The sequence below is a fragment of the Petaurus breviceps genome, unplaced genomic scaffold (genome assembly GCF_028583685.1).
Source record: "Petaurus breviceps papuanus isolate PSGF00001 unplaced genomic scaffold, PetGlider_PUasm1.0 126, whole genome shotgun sequence".
Classification (NCBI taxonomy): Eukaryota; Metazoa; Chordata; class Mammalia; order Diprotodontia; family Petauridae; genus Petaurus; species Petaurus breviceps.
Window position 1 is genome coordinate 2,114,771 of NW_027185655.1, and position 19,888 is coordinate 2,134,658.

General features: G+C 38.9%; 1 protein-coding gene across 1 annotated transcript; it reads right to left on the reverse strand.

Moving 5' to 3' along the window:
• Window positions 1–2,912: 2,912 nt before the first annotated feature.
• Window positions 2,913–11,397, reverse strand: CSN2 (casein beta). The gene is made up of 6 exons (XM_069098050.1): window positions 11,347–11,397; window positions 10,155–10,181; window positions 9,380–9,403; window positions 9,244–9,279; window positions 7,290–8,045; window positions 2,913–3,158 (listed from the first exon to the last, which is right to left on the reverse strand). The coding sequence occupies exons 1-6, from the start codon at window positions 11,395–11,397 to the stop codon at window positions 2,913–2,915; spliced, it is 1,140 nt and encodes a 379-aa protein (XP_068954151.1).
• Window positions 11,398–19,888: the final 8,491 nt, after the last annotated feature.

Sequence of the window (19,888 nt, forward strand, 5' to 3'; positions counted from 1 at the left end):
CTGTTTTTTCCTTTCTTCCTGTCCCTGATTAGTACAATGACTGGCATGTATTAAGTGCTTAATAAATCCATTTTGAATGACTGACTTTACAAATGAATGTCAGAAATCTCTTTGACAGATTATATCCTTAAGAGGTTGCTTAGAGCACTGAGAAGTTAAGGGACTCCCAGAACCACATTGCCAGTATTTGTCAAATGAACCCTAGTTTTTCTGCCTGGCTTGTCTGTGCTAGTGCTTCTCTTGATCAGTAAGAATAAAGGCTAGCTCTAGAAGGGAAGTACTATTTGAGGAAAGTCTTGAAAGATAAGAACAATTTCAATTGGTGGTGATGTCAGGGATTACATCCATGGTTTTCTATAGTATGATGGTGGAAAATCTCAGAATATGTTTGTAGAACAAGGAATATACCAGTTTCTTTGGACATAGGGGCCATTGCTTTGAACGATTTATTTGGATAGAAGGAAGCATTCAGGTGACTATTGTGGGACAAGGATAGAAAGGCAGGTTGACATCTGTAGCAATTTTGATAGAGTGGTAGGAAAGGGGGAAGGTTGTGCTGAGAATGACAGTTTTTAGGTTAAAGAATTTGAAATTTATTCAATCTGCAACTGATGATGGGGACCATAGAAGGGATCTTAGAAGTCACCAATCTGAACCCTTTGTTTTAAAAATGAGGAACTTGAGGCTCAGACAATTTCTTGAGTTCAAACAGTTAATAAATAAAAGGGCTGAGATTTGAACCTGGATCCTTGAACCCCAAATCCAGCACTCTTTCCATTGTATATCAGAGAGAAAACTGCTGACAATTTCTGAGTAGGAAGGCATATGATTAGACTTACCTGTGAGAGTGATTAATCTGAAAGTAATATATAAGATATATTGGAAGAGGCTGGAGGTGGAGACTCAGGTGGGTAGAAGACTATTGCAATAATTCATTAAGGAACTGAACTAGGATGCTGTTGACCGTAAAAATGGGGAGTAGGGAACAATGAACAGATTTGAGAGACCATTGTGGCAAAATGGATATAGTGATAGATTTGGAATCAGGAAAGACCTTTATTTGAAACATGCTGAAGCAGTCACTTATAGCTATGTGATACTGGACAAATCACTTACCCTCTTTTAACTTTAACTTTCTCATTTATAAAATGGGAAGAATAATGTTTGTGTCATAGAGTTTTTGTGAGGATCAAATGATATAAGCAAAGTTCTTTGTAAACCTTAATGTTACATATTATTATATTATATACACGAGTATTAGTATTAATAGTAAATAAATAATTTGATGAGGGGTCTCATGCTATTATATTGCTCAAATTAACTTTCTATAAAAGTTCTACTACAATGTCTGGGTTCTTGAAGGCTGGTGTACACGATGTACATGATCTGGCAGGTTCTACTATGCCAGAAGGCTCAGAGCAAGGCCCCAGGAATAGACCAGATTTTTTTTCTAGAGATCAGCTTCACTAATCATGGAGAGGCATATAACTAGTAAGCTGGCCATATAACAAAGAAAAATGCAAAAATGGCTCTCAGTCCTGTGTGTCCAACCACATGGGACTGCTTCTGTAGCAATTTTGATAGAATGGTAGGAAAGGGGGAAAGTTGTGCTGAGAATGACAGTTTTTAGACCACAAATAAGCTTTAATTTTATTGTATTACTGTGGAGAAAATGGAGCAATGTGGGCTCATTGATACTAGGCAGGTTCAGAACTGATTGAATGAACTGAACCAAAGAGTAATTATTAATTGTTAGATGTCAGTTGGGAGAAAAAGTTCTCTCATGGAATAATCCAAAAATCTATACTTGATTTACACTGTTGATGATTTTGTGCTATAGATAAAATGTCAGGTCTAAGGTCAGGAAGACATGATCAAATCTGGACTCAGACACTTACTATGTGATTGTGGGCAAGTCACTTAACTTCTATTTGCCTCAGTTTCTTCATATGTAAAATGGGGATTATAATAGCACCTACCTCCCAGGATTGTCATGAGGATCAAATGAGAAAATAATTGTAGAGCACTTAGCACAGTGCTTGGAACATCATAAACTATGTTAGCTATTATTACTACTATTGTTATAATTACTAGTGTTATTATGGAAAATGAGGTGGATGTTATATACACAGATGAGAGAGAAAATTAACTCAAAATCAGGATCCAAAAAATATCTTGATGAATTGGGTCAAACCTAATAAGACAAAATTTGTTAGAGAAGAAAGTAAAGTCTTACAATTGGGTACAAAGTGTCAATGTCCCAAATATAAGATGTGGCAGAGCATGGCAAAATAGTATTATGTCTGAAAAAAAAGGCGCAGTCAGGTGGCTCAGTGAGTAAGAGCACCGGCCCCAGAGTCAGGATGACCTGGGGATCGAATCCTGGCTCAGATACTTAGCACCACACCCAGAAATAATTGGCTGTGTAACCTTGAGCAAGTTACTTAACCCTGATTGCTTAAAAAAAAGATGAGAAGATTTTCATGAACTTAAAGCTTAATATGAACCAACAATATAGCATTTTTTCTTCCAAAACTATAATAAAATATCAGCCCATATTAAGAGATGCAGAGTATCCAGGACTAGGGAAGTGATTGTCTCAGTGTGCTTTGCCTTGGTAGAGTCACATATGGAGTACTGTGTTTACTTTTGGGAGCTGAAGTTTGGGGAGGACATGGATGAGTCAGTAGATAATTAATCTACAAACACTTATTTATCACCTATGTATCATACATGTGGGGAGGTACTCAAGATCCAAAGGTAGAAAAAGAGAAAGAAATGATCTCTACTCCCAAGAAGCTTGTATTTTACCAGAGGGCAAAGGTACATGCATATGTAGAATAAATCTATACTGAATAAATGCAAAATAAATACAAGGGAGTTCTATAAATGGTAGTTTGAGGGCAAGGACACTAGCAGGTGGGGAGATCAGGAATGGTTTCCTGTATAAGTTGGCACTTAAGCTGAGTGTTAAAGGACAAGAGGAGGCCTTTGTGAAGGAGGTGAAGAGAAAGCCCATTTCTGGCATGGAGGATAGTCAAGGCAAAGGCCTGGAAATAGGAGAGGAAGTATTCTGCATAAGGAATGGCGAGAAGGTCAGTTTCACTGGACCATAGAGTACTGGAGTAGAGTTTTGCATAAGAAGGCTGGAAAGGTAGCTGTGAAGGGTTTTAAAAGTCAAACAGAGTAGCTTATATTTGATCCTAGAAAAAACAGGGAACCATGGAAGTTTGTGGAAAAGAGAAGTGACATTGTCAGATCTCAGCTTGAAGATAATCACTTTGACAGCATTGTGGAGGATGTATTGGAGTGAGGAGAGCCTTGAGGCCTAGAAACCAATCACGGGGCCCCAAGTGAAGGTCACAGTGTATTTGAGGGGTTCCTCAATGACATGGTTATCAAATTTCAAAGCGATCTTCAACAAATAAATAAATTTCACTTTTGTGGTTGTGTAGGACTGACAACACTCACGATGGGGGTCTTTGCAAGGGAGCCAATCAATGTAAAAGAATGAGAGTGAAGACAGGTCAAGTGCAATGTGCCCACAGGAATAATTTATTGTAGGAGTTGGAAAAAAAGATGATGACCACATACAGAATTGTTAGGCATCCTGGCATTAACAAGTAATACAGGTCATGAGACTGTCCTTACAAAATGACTATGAAAGAAGTTTCGTAAATATGTCTGGTGCTTCATTCACCCGGTGGTCACTCAAGATGGCCCTTCTGAATCTGGGAACTGCTAAATGGTGAATCCTGCAAATTCCAATTAAAATGGAGAATGCCAGAAGATGCGAGGAAAGGGCTGACTTCCAACACCAAAAAATAGATGAGAGATGACAAGTAGGATTTCTAGTCACAGTCAAATCTGTTAAAAAAAGAAAATCACATTGGTTATTGTAAAACCTATTTCAGAAGCAATCTTTTATTGTGAATTATGGCTCACAAAAGCACATTTTATTGAGGGCCAACAATTATATCAGTTGGCCAACCATAAGAGCTCTCCTGTATATATGTCACTTTAATTTTTATAAAATATTTTTCTCCTAACTCTGTGAGGAAGTATGTAGGAGATACATTATTGTTCCTCTAACAGATGAGGAAACCAAGGCTTGGATAAGTTGAGTGATTTGTTCAAAGTTACCAGTAAAGAAGGGGTGAAGTTTAAATGCAGCTGGGTGATGCAGTGGTCAGAGCTCTGGGCCTGGAGTCAGGAAGACCTGAGTTCAAATTCAGCCTCAGACACTTACTAACTGCATGACCCTGGGGAAACCATTTAGCCTCTGCCTGCCTCGGTTTCATCAACTGTAAAATGGGGATAATAACCCCTACCTCACATTTAAGGTTATTGTGAAATGGTATTGTAATACTAGAATGCGATAATATTGAAATAGTATTGTGCAATAGTATTTGTACGGTGCTTTGCAAAGTTGAAAGTGTCATATAAATTCTGACTATTAGGATGATGATAACTCTGGAGTCCCCTCTCTGTCATCCTGTTTCTAGCTACAGCTGCTGCTGAGACCTGAAAGTGCTTGATGGAATTTCTCTGCCAGCAGAAATATTTCAGGAAGGCTAAACATCAGTGATTCTTATTAAGAGCTTCAGGAGGAAGTGGCCTTTGGACAGTTTTTGCCATGGGCTGCCTCATTCTGCCAGCATAGCTGATCATGGTCTTCCTATGAGGAAGCTGAAATGTGAAACAGCTGCCAGGTCTCTAACCAGGAGGCAGAACGGTTGAAGAACACTGGGCTTGGATTTGAAGCCTTAGCCTATCACTCAGGGTCTCTCATTATCTTTCCATTCTTATCTTAGACTATTCCCCTCTCTGTGGATAAAACTTATCAGGGAAACCAGCCCTTGAACCTACCTATTGTCTCCCTAATTCTTGATCTTTACTCATACCACTGCCTCTGTGTTGGACCTTCTGAATCCTTTTACTATGTTCTCTTATATAGAGAGTGACTGCCTGGTGTAGGGGAGAAGAGATGGTTTTCAGTCCTGACTCTACCACAGCCTGGCTGTGGGACTCTGGGTATTAGTTTGGGTAGCTCTCTAACTCTAATGTGTAGCTATTGTGCATGGGCAGAAAGGGTTCCTTCATTTAGGAGTTCTCATATAACAGTCTCAGAAGCTGCCCGAGAGGTTTGGTGCTGTGCTCAGAGTCACAGACCCAGTGTGGAAAAGGGATAGAATTTGAATCCAGGTGCCCCTGGCTCACCAGTCATTCCATCATGCTGCTTTCCAGCCTCAGGTGACTACCACCCGGATGACCTTGGATAAGTCACCTAACTTTCCTGGACCTTGGTTTCGTCTTTTGCAAAGTAAAGGTGTTGGACTAGTCAGCCTCTGACATCTCTTCTAGCTACAAATCTATGACCCTATGAATGAGTAAGTCTGGAGCCAAGGGAAAGAAAGAAGAAAAATTCCCTCGGTGTGAGTCAGGGACCTCCAGCCATAGGGTGTCCTCAGAGTAGAGAACAGTAAGATTTGTTTGATTTACAAACCCGAATGACTTACCAAATGCCAGGAGGATTTAGTCATCTGAGTGATCCCATTAGTTCTTCTGGGAAAAAAAAAAACAGAGAGAGAAAGAGAAAAGGAAAAAGATGCTTCACATGATAGCAGAAGTAGTTGGTGAAGAGATGTCTTTTTAATACAAGATGTACAAGAAAGCATCTCAATTATTTGCTGTGATTTTTGATTTCCCATTAGACTCTTCAAACTCTTTTTTAAAATTTTTAAAATTTTTTTTTTTTTATTTTAAGCAATCGGGGTTAAGTAACTTGCTCACGGTTACACGGCCAGGTGTCTCTGGGTGGGTGCTGAGTGTCTGAGCCCGGGATTCGATCCCAGGTCATCCCGACACTGGGGCCGGTGCTCTTACTCGCTGAGCCCCCTGGCCCCGCCCCTCTTCAAACTCTTTTTTTAAATTTTTTAAATTTTTTTTTTTATTTTAAGCAATCGGGGTTAAGTAACTTGCTCAAGGTTACACGGCCAGGTGTCTCTGGGTGGGTGCTGAGTGTCTGAGCCCAGGATTCGATCTCCAGGTCATCCCGACACTGGAGCCGGTGCTCTTACTCGCTGTGCTACCTGGCCGCCCCTCTTCAAACTCTTTGAAGGCAGAGACTCTATTTTTGCCTTTCTTTGTTGTCCTCAGCACTTAGCGTAGTGTCTGGCATATAGGAGATTTTTAATAAATGTTGATTAGTGAGATTAGGGTGATGGGATTTCTGTTACACATATGAGTACCTAGGTGGTGAAGTGGATAGAGTGCTGGACCTGGAGTCAGGAAAACCAGAATTCATATGCAGCTTCAGACACTTACTAGTTGTGTGGCCCTGGGCAAGCCACTTAACCATGGTCTGCCTCAGTTTTGTTATCTGTAAAGTGGGGAAAATTATGTACTCACCTCCCAGGGTTGTTATAAGGATCAATGAAAGACTATTTGTAAAGTTCTTAGCCCATTGCCTAGCACACGGTGGACCCTTAATAAATAGCTACTTTCTTCCTTCCAATACTTGAAAATAGCTATCATGTTCCCCCCAAGGCTATATTCCTCTATTTTGTCTTCCCAAGACCTGGCATAATGCCACTCATGCACTAGGTGGTTGAGAAATGCTTATTGAATTAAATTAAATTGCACAGAATTTATAATGGCCTAAGTGATTATTTCTCTTCCTGTTCTAAACAAAGCATGCATTCTATTATTTTCATTGACCTGGAACTATGAGAAGAGTTCAGAAGAAGGAGCATGTGGTCTTTTGTGTATGTAACTTTCTGTATATAGAAATAATTTTGGTGATCTATAGCAGGTGTTCTTGACTTTTTTGTGTCTTGGCCTCTTTGGATGTCTGGTAAAACCTGACCTCTTCTCATAAGGATCTTTTGTTGCCTATATTCATAATCAATTTCATGTAGAAGTTAGTGAGAATGAAGATTCAATTTTCCTCCATCCAAGTTTGCAGATCCTTTGAAATCTATTAATGAATTTCTGACTTAGGAACCTTTAATCTAAAGGAAGGTTAACTACCATTAGCAATTATGCATCTTTTAAGGCACTGACAAAATGGCAGCCACCACTTTGGAAATGTAGAGTCAAGTGCCCTTGACCACTGTTCACTAGCAACACAGTGGTTATACTTCTGACCCTCCTGAACATCCTCTATCACATTATTTTTTTTTACTCCTGCCTCCCACCCCTAATATTCTCAGCATTTCTTTATGTAGAAAAAATTCTATGATCTTACTTGACCCATAGTTGCAATGGTATATGATAAATGAATTTACCTTATTCAGCTCAGTGGGATAATAATAGTTGGCCATTGGTTGAAGGAAGGGATAGAGATCAAGAGCCACCACTTCAGGTATGAGTTCCCGTCGGTCGACAGGCAAAACCTCTCTTTGGGCAATAGTGTCTCTCTGATAATGGGGTACAATGTCTCTCTGGGGAAGAGACAGAACTCTCTGCTGGAAAAGAGGCAGATTCTTCTCTTTATCAGGAACAGGCAGAATCTCTCTCTTGTGAACAGCTATAAATCTCTCATTATCAGGTAGAATTTCTCTCTCTTGTTCAGGTAGAACTACTCTCTCAGAAGCAAGTAGAATCTCTCTCTCAGGAACCATCTCTCTTTGAGCAGGAAGGAGAATCTCTCTCTCATGAGCAAGCAGACTTTCTCTCTCATGAGCAGATAAACTCTCTCTCTCATGAGCAGGTACTCTCTCAGAAATAGGCAGCTTCTCCCGCTTGGGAATGGTCAATGGTTTGTGGGACAGAGGCACCATTCTGAGGGTATGGAAAGGCAGGATCTGTCGGTGAGAGAAAGGCAGGCCTTTTGACTTAGGAAGAGACAGGTATTTATGCTGAAAAGGAGGAAGGACCTCATCTGAAACAGTAGATTTAAGGACAGCCATTCTTCTGTCTTTTGGAAGACTGCTCATCTTGAGGTTACGCATTTCTTCAGACCAATAAAAGGGCTGATAATAAAGGTTCATCATTTCATATTCAGGTCGAAGATAACGGTTGATTTCAGCACGATGTTCATTCTAGAAAGAGAGAAAAGACATTAGTAAGTTAGTGACAAAATGATAGTCGATTGGTGATGATACTGGGAGATAAGGTAGGGGCATTCTCACCAGGATAACAATAAAAACCTCATTGCTAGAACCCCATCCTAAGGCTTGTTTGGTGATAAACCAGCGAATGAGTACCTCTGTTTAGGGATGGACCTGGCCCTAGAGTCTGGCTGAACCTATAAACTAGGTCTAAGAAATTCCAACTAAAATTATGAAACAAATCTTTTTAAGATCAGGGACCATTTCTCAATCAGCTTCGTATCTCTATTGGTACTTAGCACTGTAGATGCCACCATTGTAGATGTTCAATAACTACACTATCCATCCTTTTCAAATCTTAACTTCTCTTGCTGTCCTCTTCCACCCCACCCTACTCATGCTGCTGAGTAGAGCTAGAAGACAAAAAACGTCCAACTGGATACACTATTGATTTGTGTTATCCAACTGCAAGTGGTCCTTTATTTCAGCAAGGTAATCCTATTCTTCCCTGATTTATTTTCTATCTCTTTCCTGACAAAAGCAATTCTAAACCTTTTCTCTCCTCACATATCTTATGGAATAGGGGGATAATATGGCTTATGCTTAAGGAAAATCACCTTTGGAAACTGTGGAAAATGAATAAGTGGAAGTGGATCAGGAAATCACTTAGAAGGTCATTGTAATAGTTTAGGAAGGAGTCAATAAGGTCCTGAACTAAAGTGGTGGCTATGCCAGTAGAGATAAAGGATCAGATGCAAGATATGTTGCAGAGAGAGACATGCTAAGATTTGATGAATAATTGGATATACAGGGCATGGAAGAATAAAGATTCAGGAATAAAGATGATGGTATGAATCTTAGAGACAGAAATTGAATTTGGAAAAGGGAAGAGTTTGCAAAGAAAGAAAGAAAGTTCTGTTTTGGAAATGTTGATTTTCAAAGGGAAGGACAATGATTTGAGGGAATGGTAGGGCTTTTTAAAGGATGGAGATTGGGTATGGTTGAAGTCAGAGTGGAAAGAAGCATTATTTAAGGAGAAGATAAAGATTAGAGGTATAGAGTAAAGATGGTTACAAGACAATTTGCTGGAGAAGAGGGGAAGGAATGGGATCAAGGATAGAGGCTTAAGACAAGAATTTCCACTCCACAATGAGAATAATCCTTGTCAATACATTAAAATGAATTTTACCTGAAATGGAATGTTATCTCTCCTTTTGAGGTGCTTCTGTTCAAAAGAAATAAAAATCAAAACTACTTCACCATCTATTAAATATTAAAACATTACAGAATATAACAAAATTTTCATTTGAATAGAAAGGATTTACCTCAGGGATTTCTGCGACATATTCCTTAGGAAAGGAAAGAAAAAGATAATTTTGGTATTCTTGACTATGAACCATATAAATACTCAATGTGCCACACTAATTTAAAGCAACCATTTGTGAGTTCAAAGCAAGGAGAAATTATTTGACTAATTGGATAAGTTATTATTGAACCAATTTCTGAAGTTTCCACCATGTTCTTTAAATGATTCCTAAGTGCTATGGGTGGGATGAAATAAAAAGAAAAAAAATAAAAGGTTGGGTCTCTGCCCACAAGGAATTTATAAGTTGGGCTAAGCAACATAAAACTTCATTAAGTGATACTCTATTAAATACCAAATTGCTAAATTTCTAGGCCATCTCAACAACTTCAGATTTGCACCAAAGTTTTCTACAATCCCTACACTTTTCATCCAAATTCTCTGCCCTCCTCTCATTCCATGTGTGTCCATCTGTCTTCATAGTGATTAAATTCAAAAAGGTCCTTGATTTCCTCAATGTGATTATTTCCTCCATAATTTGGATTGCAGCCCCTTTGCCTATCTCAACTCATAAAACATCATTTCATCTTCTAAGTGGGAATACAGGAGCTTGTGCCTAACTAACCCCAAGTAACATCACAGGAAGGTTCTTAAGGGAAGATGTTTCATTTTTTATCTTTGTGGTCCTAATGCCAAAGACAAAATCTGGTATATAGTAGATGCCTCAGAATGCTTGTCAATTGATCTATTGATAAACAGAGCATGGGAATCCTAGGCTTGATAGAAAAGTATCTTACCTCACTTTCTGAAATCTTTTCTACCATCTGCAAAATAAAACAAAGATAGTTTTTATCATATACAACTCTTCATGACCCCATTTAAGGTTTTCTTGGCAAAGTTACTGGAGTGGTGTGCCATTTCCTTCTCCAGCTCATTTGACAAATGAGGAAGAGGAGGCAAACAGGGTTAAGTGACTTGCCCAGTCAGGATAACACAGCTAGAAAGTCTTTGGAACCAGACTTGAACTCAGGAAGATAAGGTTTCCTGACTCTAGGCCTGGCTCTTTAACCACTGAGCCACCTAGCTGTCCCAATAAATTTTAGGGCAAACCTAATAAATCTCTACCTCTCTTCCTCCCATGAAGTTTTCTCATGAACAAATCAATTGGCAAAGCCAGACAAAAGCCAGTGGGGGTGGACTGAATGTTGCAATTACTCCTGGGAAAAAATCCCACTTTATTCAATAGTATAATTTCTGTACTCAGGTATTAACCTGAATAAATAGAGAAACTTGGGTCTTTTGAGGGTGGAGGGGGAGTCATTTTATTTTGCATTGCTCTGGCTTGGAGACGTACACAGTTGAGATTCAATAGATAAGTGCCCAGTGCTCTTTTTTCTGGGTCTGTGTAAATAGGCATAGTAAGCGTAGGAGGATCTGATCAAGGACCAGGGAGTAGGACTGAAATGAGTCTTATCTTTGGTAAGAGAGTACCCACTCAAGATGGAGAATAAGACATATTTTTGGATGTGACCAGTGTGGAAATTTGTTTTGCTTGATCATGCATATTTGTTAGAAGGGTCTGGTTCTTTTTATGGTTTTTTTTTTCCATTGGGAGAAGTTACAAAAATTAATGCTTGTTAATAAAAAAGAAAAATAGGTTTTAAGTGGATATTTATATTGTCATTTTTGTTTTATTTCCTCCAATTCTTGCCTTTTACTGATAAGTTGACACAAAATTGCCTACACTATCCTGTTTACCTTTGCTTCTACACCATTAAATTTACATTTTGCCACTTAAATCTAGGTTTGGAATAGTAGCAATTCTGCTTGTCTGAAAGACTGACTAATGATAGACCAGACAATTCCTTGAAATTATAAGTTGTTTGAAATTTGATTACTTCCAAGGGTTTCAAGATCAATTTTTTTAGGTAGTCATTTTGAAAGTTTCGTAACTACTGATAGACCTTCCTAAATTCCTAATGTACTTACAGGCCTGGCAATGGCAAGAGCCACAAGGCAGGTGAGGATAAGGAGCTTCATGGTTGCTGAGGCCTATGGAAAGAGATATGAGAAAAGACTTTGTGTTGGTTTTAGGACATAATTTTTTTCCTTAATCTTATATTCTTTCCCCCAGAGAGCACAAAAGGAAGAAAGAAAAAGGAAGATATTTTTGATGTTGTAATCCTCAAATATAATGGTTATCAGGATATTTGCAGAAGGTACAGTTGGCTGTCAATATTCTCCCCCTCCCTTGACTTCCTGCTCTCCAGTTCTCTGAAGATGTAATCACCCCACACCCAGTTATAATAATAAGCTTGTGTTTTTTGTTTTTTTGTTTCAGCCAAGGGGAAATTGGATGGTCCTCCAGATCCCCTCTTCTGTTGCTCTATGGAGTTTATACTAAATGAAAGGTTAGGAGTATGCTTACAATTTTTTGGAACCCCCTGTTAGGAAAATTCCCAACATTTAAGCAGAGTTTGGCTTTTTGCCTTCATTTAAATTTAAATTAACTCACCCCCTTGGCCTCTGCAGGGTTATAGCAAAACTTCAGTCTACTATAGAAAGATTGAATTTAGGAAACAAATAGAATATGTTGCTGTGTCAGTTAATAGACAGTAATGGGAAGAGGAGGTTGAGAAGGAAGAGACTTTTTCTTGGAACTTGCCTGGATAAGTGGCTACAGCCAATGACTGGAACCCGTCTTTTGCACTGAGGTGCCTTTGGGGCAGAGGACCTTCCTCCATGTCAAAAGAGCATTAAATGTCTTGATTCCTTGAAAACTTAATTGACTCTCTCTCTCTCTCTCTCTCTCTCTCTCTCTCTCTCTCTCTCTCTCTCTCTCTCTCTCTCTCTCTCTGTCTCTCCTCTCTCTCTCTCTCTCTCTGTCTCTCCTCTGTCTGTCTGTCTGTCTGTCTCTGTCTGTCTCTCCTCTCTCTGTCTGTCTCTGTCTGTCTGTCTGTCTCTCTCTCTGTCTGTCTCTCCTCTCTCTGTCTGTCTGTCTGTCTCTGTCTCTCCTCTCTCTGTCTGTCTCTGTCTGTCTCTGTCTCTCTCTCTGTCTCTCTCTCTCTGTATCTTTCTGTCTCTCTCTCTCTCTCCATCCCTCTTTCCCCTCCTCTATCTTTTTCTCTCTCTGTGTCTATCTCTGTCTTTTTCTCTCCCTCCTCTCTCTTCCTTAAAGAGATTTAAAACTCCTACTGTACTGGAAAATTGCTGCCCCTCTACTTCCAGTCTCGAGATAGCTTCCTCTTTTCCCTATCTGGGGATAAATGAAGCCAGGATCTTAATCAACTTGAACCTCCCTCATAAGGCAGCCAGTCCAAGCTTTGCCATAATTACTGCTCCACTGTGATACAATGTACAGTGTAGGGAACCATTAAAGTAACACAAAAACTCTTTTTAAGTGGACATGTCTTCTTTTAAAACTGTGGAGCTCTTCCAGGACAAGTTATTCTGTCCAATCTTCATTTTGTTCATCTTCATGCATAGGCCTCTCAAACTGGATGACTACTGAGGCATCTCCATCCAGTAGGAAATGCCAGCCTGGAGATAACCTTCTCAAAGAGGTCCATCTACCTTATGGACATTGCAGAGAGGTTCTTTTCCATCAGAGTAAAGGCAAAAGGGAATAGAATGAGAGAAGGGTGTTCAGGGGTCCATCTCATCAAGGATGCTAATGCTTCTGAAATTTTCCCTTCCAGATTGCCTAGAAGCTCAGATTCTTTTCTCTATGGCAAGAAGGAACTAAATGATGAGAAATCAGTGCTCCTTAATGTATTTTTGAAAACCTTCATATTATATTTCTTCCTACAAATTTAATCATAATGAGCAACTTCATAAGATAAGGAGTGCTTTGTTAGCATCATAGTATTTATATCTGGAAAGGACCTTAATGATCAAGTCAAATCTCCCTCATTTTAGAGATCAGGTAACTGAAGGGCAGAAAAAGCAAAGTGACTTGTCCTTGAACATATGCTGATGAAGCAGCAAAGCTGGGATCTAAGCATAAGTCTTCTGACTCCAAGATCACTGTTTTTTCTACTATGCCACACATCTGTAAACTGGCCTTACTGCTGTGACCCATTCCAATGTAAATTGTGGATACATTCTTCCACAGATAAAATATATGTACCGACACTAAATTGCCTGAGATTTAAGTTGTCCGACTTTATGAAATGATTATCATAGGATTATAGAATAGGAACTGGAAGCCATCTTAGGGGTCATTAAGTCCAACTCCCTCATTTAAAGATGAGGAAATGAAGAGGTTGAGTGATTTGCCCAAGGTCATACAGCTAGCCATGTTCCAGACAGGATTCAAATTCAGGGCTTCCTGATTCCAAGTCCAACACTCTATCCATTGGCTGCTTTTGCTTTGCATTAGTCCTGAAGGTGATCAATTTTATTAGTCCACAGGAGGCCCTCTTTCTTCCTCTTTCCCTCTCTTTTATTTTATAAAGAGATTTATACTCAAACAAAATAAAATCTAATTTTAATAAGACTCTTCAGAGTCCCTTGGACAGCAAGGAGATCAAATCAATTAATATTTAAGAAATTAATTCAGGCTATTCACTCGAAGGTTGGAATACTGAAGCTGAAGCTTAAATACTTTGACTGCATAATGAGAAGATAGGACTCATTGGAAAAAAAAGCTTGATGTTGAGAAAGACTGAAGCAAGAGGGGATGGCAGAAGATAAGATGAATTATTGTGTCATGGAAATAATAAACATGAATTTGTACAGACTTTGAGAGATAGGAGAGGATAGAAGGGTTTGGTGTGCTATGGTCCAAAGAGTCACAAAAAGTCAGACATGACTGAATGGCTGAACAACAACAAAAAGAGAAAGAGTTAAAAGAATCTGTTAAATGAGTCTTTTAACAGAACGTTATTACTATTTCCCATTAATAAGGCCCATAGAGGGATAAGAGATAGAGAAGAGAACAAAATTATAAAGCAATAAAATGAAATTATGTATGTAAACATTACCTTCTTTCCTCAAGAGGAGAGAAGAAGGGCCAGGAGAAGCTGTGCTGGTGACTGAGAAGCTGCTGTCTCTAGGCTATTTAAACTCAATGCTTGACAAAATGCTAATTTTGTGGTTTAAAATACCAATAAGGAATATAAATTCGGAGAAATTATTAGGATGATAATTTTTTTTGCCTAGATTTTGCCTGTAGCACTTCCAAGGAGTACTTTAACAATGGAGTGATTTATGTGATAACCTAAATCTGAACAGGAAGGGAGGAGTTGTTGATGGATTGTGCCAATCTTCTCTGTGGGTCTGCTCATGTTAGATATAGTCACAGGGAGAGAGATGGAGCTTGTTCTTCATTGATGTAGGGAACTCCCCGATGAGAAAACTCCTTCTCCCAATTCAAGTCAACCCTTTCTCTGAAAGGTACAGTACTAGAGAGATACCCTCTCTGAATACTACTATGGTAAATTTCATTAAATTTTCTACTTAGAGTTGAATGGGATCTCAGAGGCCACAGAACCCAATCCTTCCATTTTACATAGGAGAAAACTTTGACTTAGCGTTCACTGGTTCTCAAACATTTTGGTATCAGGAAGCTTTTACCCTCTTGAAAATTAGAGAGCTCCCACCAAGGAGCTTTTGTTTATGCATTTTGGAAATCATTATTTACTATGTTGAAAATGAAAATGTCTTAGTATTATTATAAAATAGTTTTGACTTTAGGGACCACTTGAAAGGGTTTTGAGGATTCAGAGAGGTTTCTGGACTATACTTTGAGAATCCCTGGCCTGAGAAGTGGGGGCCATATAGTTAATTTCAACCAATGAAAGAAGTCTAAAAGCTATGCAGTTAGTGGGAAATGGGGAGAAGACTGTGCTGAACCCCTTTCTTAAATAGAGATTTTTGGGCTTTTGTTTGGAATGATTTCTCTCTGGATGTGCTGAATTTGAGGCATTTTCAGGGTATCCAGTTCAAAAGGTCCAATCAGGAGAGAGACTAGAGCTGGATATATAGATCTGAGAATTATCAGCATAGAGATAATAATTTAACCATTGAGAGGTGAGACAGTGTAGAGAAAAAAGAGGGATACCCACAGTTAGTGTATGTGATACAGATAAAGATCCAACAAAGAAGACTAGAAAGGAAGGAAAGACTTGTAGAAGGAAACCAAGAAATAAGAGAGTCAGAAGACCACTGAGAGATTTGAGTGTACAGGAGGAAGGTGTGAACAATAGTGCTAAATGCCAGAGAGAGAAATCAAGAAGGATGAGGACTAAGGAAGGGCCATTGGATTTGATCATTAAATTGGGCAGTGTAAATATTTATCTTTCTTTTATAGAAATGGAAACTGAAACCAAGCCAAGTTAAGTGACTTGTCCATGGTCACCTAGCTTGCAAGCATTAAAGAAATGATCTGAATTCCACTTTTTTGACCTTAAGCCTAGCCTTCTTTCCACTATGTCATACTGACTCCCACATACTCAGTCCCTAGGATCTTCAGTTACTTGAAAGATTAAAATGGTCATTGGCTTCATAAAATGTAATACAGTTGTTCTCAAATATTTTTGCTTATGGTACAGGATTGCTTTTTGGTCTGAGGAATCATGAATGGAACACAATGAGAAATTCAGGAGATGTATAAATGTGACTGCACTGTGAACTCCTTCAAATGCTTTCCATACCTAGCCAAAACTCATAGCACATTGTAATGTTGAGGCAACAATGATATAATGGAACAAGTATTGAATTGGAAATCAGGAGATCTGTATTTTGATCCTGACACTGCCAATAACTAGTTTAATAAATCATTTAATGATCCTTGCTTGACCCCAGCCTCTTTATCTTTAAAATATATTAAAGAAAGTTCTGGCCACCAAAGTCATTGGCTCTGTCAAGTGGTTCAACATCAGAAACAGATATGATTTTATCAGTGGAAAAGACATTAAGAAGTGGTGTCACCATCTGCTTTGTCAATGTTCCCTGAAGACAATGTGATTTTTCTGCCTGATTTGCAGTTGAAATCTTCCTCCATTAGAATGTGAGAAAGAACTGATAAATAGAAGTAATAATAGAATAATTTTACACACACACACATATATATATATATATATATCTACACACATACTTATTTGGGGCTAATGATAACCATCTGTAAGGTAGGGAGGGAGGAAAGAAAAAAATTATATAATAATTATATAATAATTTTGTTGGATATTTGGAGGGAATAGCAAATTGTACATAGGATATTTACAGTTTCATGCACAATCATTTATTTTACTATGTTATTAAAAACCTTATAAATGGTGGCCATCTACAGGCAAGCCAGTCATTTTAATAAGAGATGGGATTGGAAGCATATTAACAAAAGCAATTGGGCAAATAAAAATAATGGTGATTAAAAAAAAGAATGAGAGCTCCTTGACAGAAGAGACTAGTTTTAATTTTTATCTCCATGCTTATCACAGTGTTTTGGGTGTAGTAAATGCTTCACTTATCTACACAGGCATGAATATTTGACTCTTTTAGCTCTAAGGGTCTTTTTATCTTTAAGAGTTTTTGATAAGCTCGTGATGGAAAATGCTATCAATGTCCAGAGAAAGAACTATGCAGTCTGAATGTAGACCTATGCATATTATTTTCTCCTTTTGTTTTATTTTGTTTTTTCTTTCTTGTGGTTTCCCCCTTTTTTTCTGTTTCTTCTTTAACAACGTGGCAAATGTGGAAATATGTTTAACTTGACTGTAGATATATAATCTATGTCAGATTGCTTGCTGTCTTGGAGAGGGAACTCAAAACCTTACAAAAATGAATGTTGAAAACTATCTTTAGAAGTCATTAGAAATAAAGATAGTGCTAAGTGCAAAATGTTTTTGATCCCATGAAGATTCCCAAAACTGTAGATAAGACCTGGGGTAGAATTTAAATCCTCACACATGAGCAATCCTTAATAAACTTGTAAATAAATATTATGCATCAAACAATCAAGCCACGGTCATTTATTAATCACTTATGACGTGTCAGATGTTGTGCTAAATGCTGGGGATATGGAAAAGGCAAAACTAAAAAAAATCCCTCCCCTCAAGGAGCTTCCATCTTAATGGAATACACAACATGTAAATAAATAGGAATGTACATGATAGAGCCTGAGTAGAATGAAGGTAATCATATAGGAGAAGGCTCAGGTGGAGGGGGGAGGACCAGAAAGGCCTTCTGCAGAAGGTAGCATTTGAGTTGAATCTTGAAAAAATCCAGGAATGTGAAGAGAAATGAGAAAGGAGAGGATGGAAAAGAGACAGTAGAAAAAGAGATGAAAGGAGTAGCCAGTAGGTGAGTATTGCACCACAGAGTGCATAAAGAGGAGTAAATATGAAAAGATTAGAAAGGTAGGAAGAGGCCAGATTTTGAAGTCTTAAATGGCAAAGGGTTTTCCATTTAATGCTGGAGGTAATGGGAACCATTGGTTTTATTGAGCAGGGAGGGAGTGATGAAGTCAGACCTGAACATTATTTTGATGGAGAGTGGTGGATGGATTGGAGTGGGGAGAGAATTTGAGGTAGGCTCACCAACCAGCAGTCTATCCCAATAGTCTAGGTGAGGACATGAACTAGGGAGAAGGGGTTAGACATGAGGTGAAGGTCAAAAAGAAAAGACAAATGCCTTCCTTTCTCCTGGTCGTCTCATCTTGGTTCTATTCCTGCTTTCATTTAACCATAAGTCACATGTCAGTTGATAAGAATGCAAAGGAGGAACTCTTCTAGGAATATTTTCATTTTAAAAGAGGACTCTCGAAGTTGGAACCCCCTTCAAGACTCAAAGGAATAAAGCTAAAAGAGTAAAATGGCAGAAGTTTAACAAAATTGGGAAGGGGATTGTACAAAGATCCGACTACTCATATGACAGTACCTACCTTGCTTTCTTGCACAGCAGCTGTAGGCTAGAGTACTATTCTGTGCCAAATTTTATAGCATCATTGGCTCAGAGCAAGAAAATACTTTCTAGCATAGAGCTCTCATTTTGCAGAAGAGGAAAATGAGTCCCCCAAAAGTTGTGACTTGCCCAAGGTCAACAAATAAGTGACAGATTTGGGATAACCCCCACCCCCTGGAGTACTCCCTTTTGGAAGGCACTTCTCTACCCCCCAGCATGTCCTTATATTGTTTTTATGCAGCATTTGACTATTAGGTTATTTATTGGGATCCTATGGGCTCCCTGAGGTTCTCATACAAAGGTTATGGTGTCCACACTTTCTTAGAGGTTTTCTTAACTCTTCTAATCAGAGGTAACACATGAAGTCCCATCTTTCTGCCTAGGCAGAGACATAACATTGGGAAGCTGCCCCTGGAAGATGCTGCCTTGAAATGCTAGTACATAATAAGTCTGGCAGCAGGGAACTGGTGAGAGTTCTGGGAAAGTTCTGGGTCCACCCGCCCATTCCACAGATAAGCTCCAGAAAGAACATTTATTGAAAAGAACAAATGGTTGCTCTGATGGCACCTGAGTTTTTGTTCTTTTGTTTCTAGGAAATCACACAGTGGCACCTGGGGCATTGGCACCTCCCTTCCTTTCAGGGAATGTTCTTCACTGAATCAATTGTTCAAGAGTGGACTCCTATGGCTTAACCTCAGAGGTCAGAATAGTTCCTCATCACTCTTCACAGCTTCCATGGGGCTCATCACCTAGGCCTGGGCTCTGAAGGGATTGCCTTCAGGATCAGCCACAAATGGGGCAAGGAGGTCCACAGATGCTCACTTGTTGCAATTTCAAAATAAGAAGAGCCCTTATTCTTTGCATATAAGAGAAGGTTGGTTTTAAACCAGCATACTCTGCCTGTTCTTTTCAATCTCATTTTCTTCATTTTGCATGGAAATCATTGTTTGTAGAAGAATCTTTGGAGGATTTTTGCCTTTAGATGAGGTTGTAGTGATTAGAAAGGAAAAGAAGTAAGAAGGGAAGTTACTTTGATAACTTAGTGCCTGTGTGACCATGGGCCAAGCATTGACTTCTCTCAGTCTCAGTTTCTTTGAAAATTAGAAACTGGGACTAAATGGGCTGTAGTTCCAATTCCAACACTGTCCTTCCTGACTCTTGGGACTTCTCTATCAGTGCAAGTGCTCCCCCCCCACCTTCACTTTTCACCCCCTTTTATATGTAGGCCTTTCCTGTTAGAACAAAAGATCCCTGAAGCAGGGACTGTTTTCTGTTTGTATTTTTATTCTAGTCCTTAGCACAGCTCCTGGAACACAGTAAATGCTTAATAAAGTTGTATTGTATTGACTTGACCTATTGTTAATAGAAATAGTGATTTTTGAAAACCAATGAAAAAATATCCCCCCCTCTGTATTCCTACTTTCAATACTTTTGTTATACTCAATCCAACAGACATTTAAACATCGCCTATGCTCAGGCATGCCTTTTTTCCCCCTCATATAAAAAATAACAACATCTAGCATATCCTGGTCCTGTTACCATATCATTTTTTTGCAACTTGGTAAGCCTCAGATGTGGATCATTCCCACCAGCTGCCTTCATTCATATACACAAGCTTCTGGATGAAGGT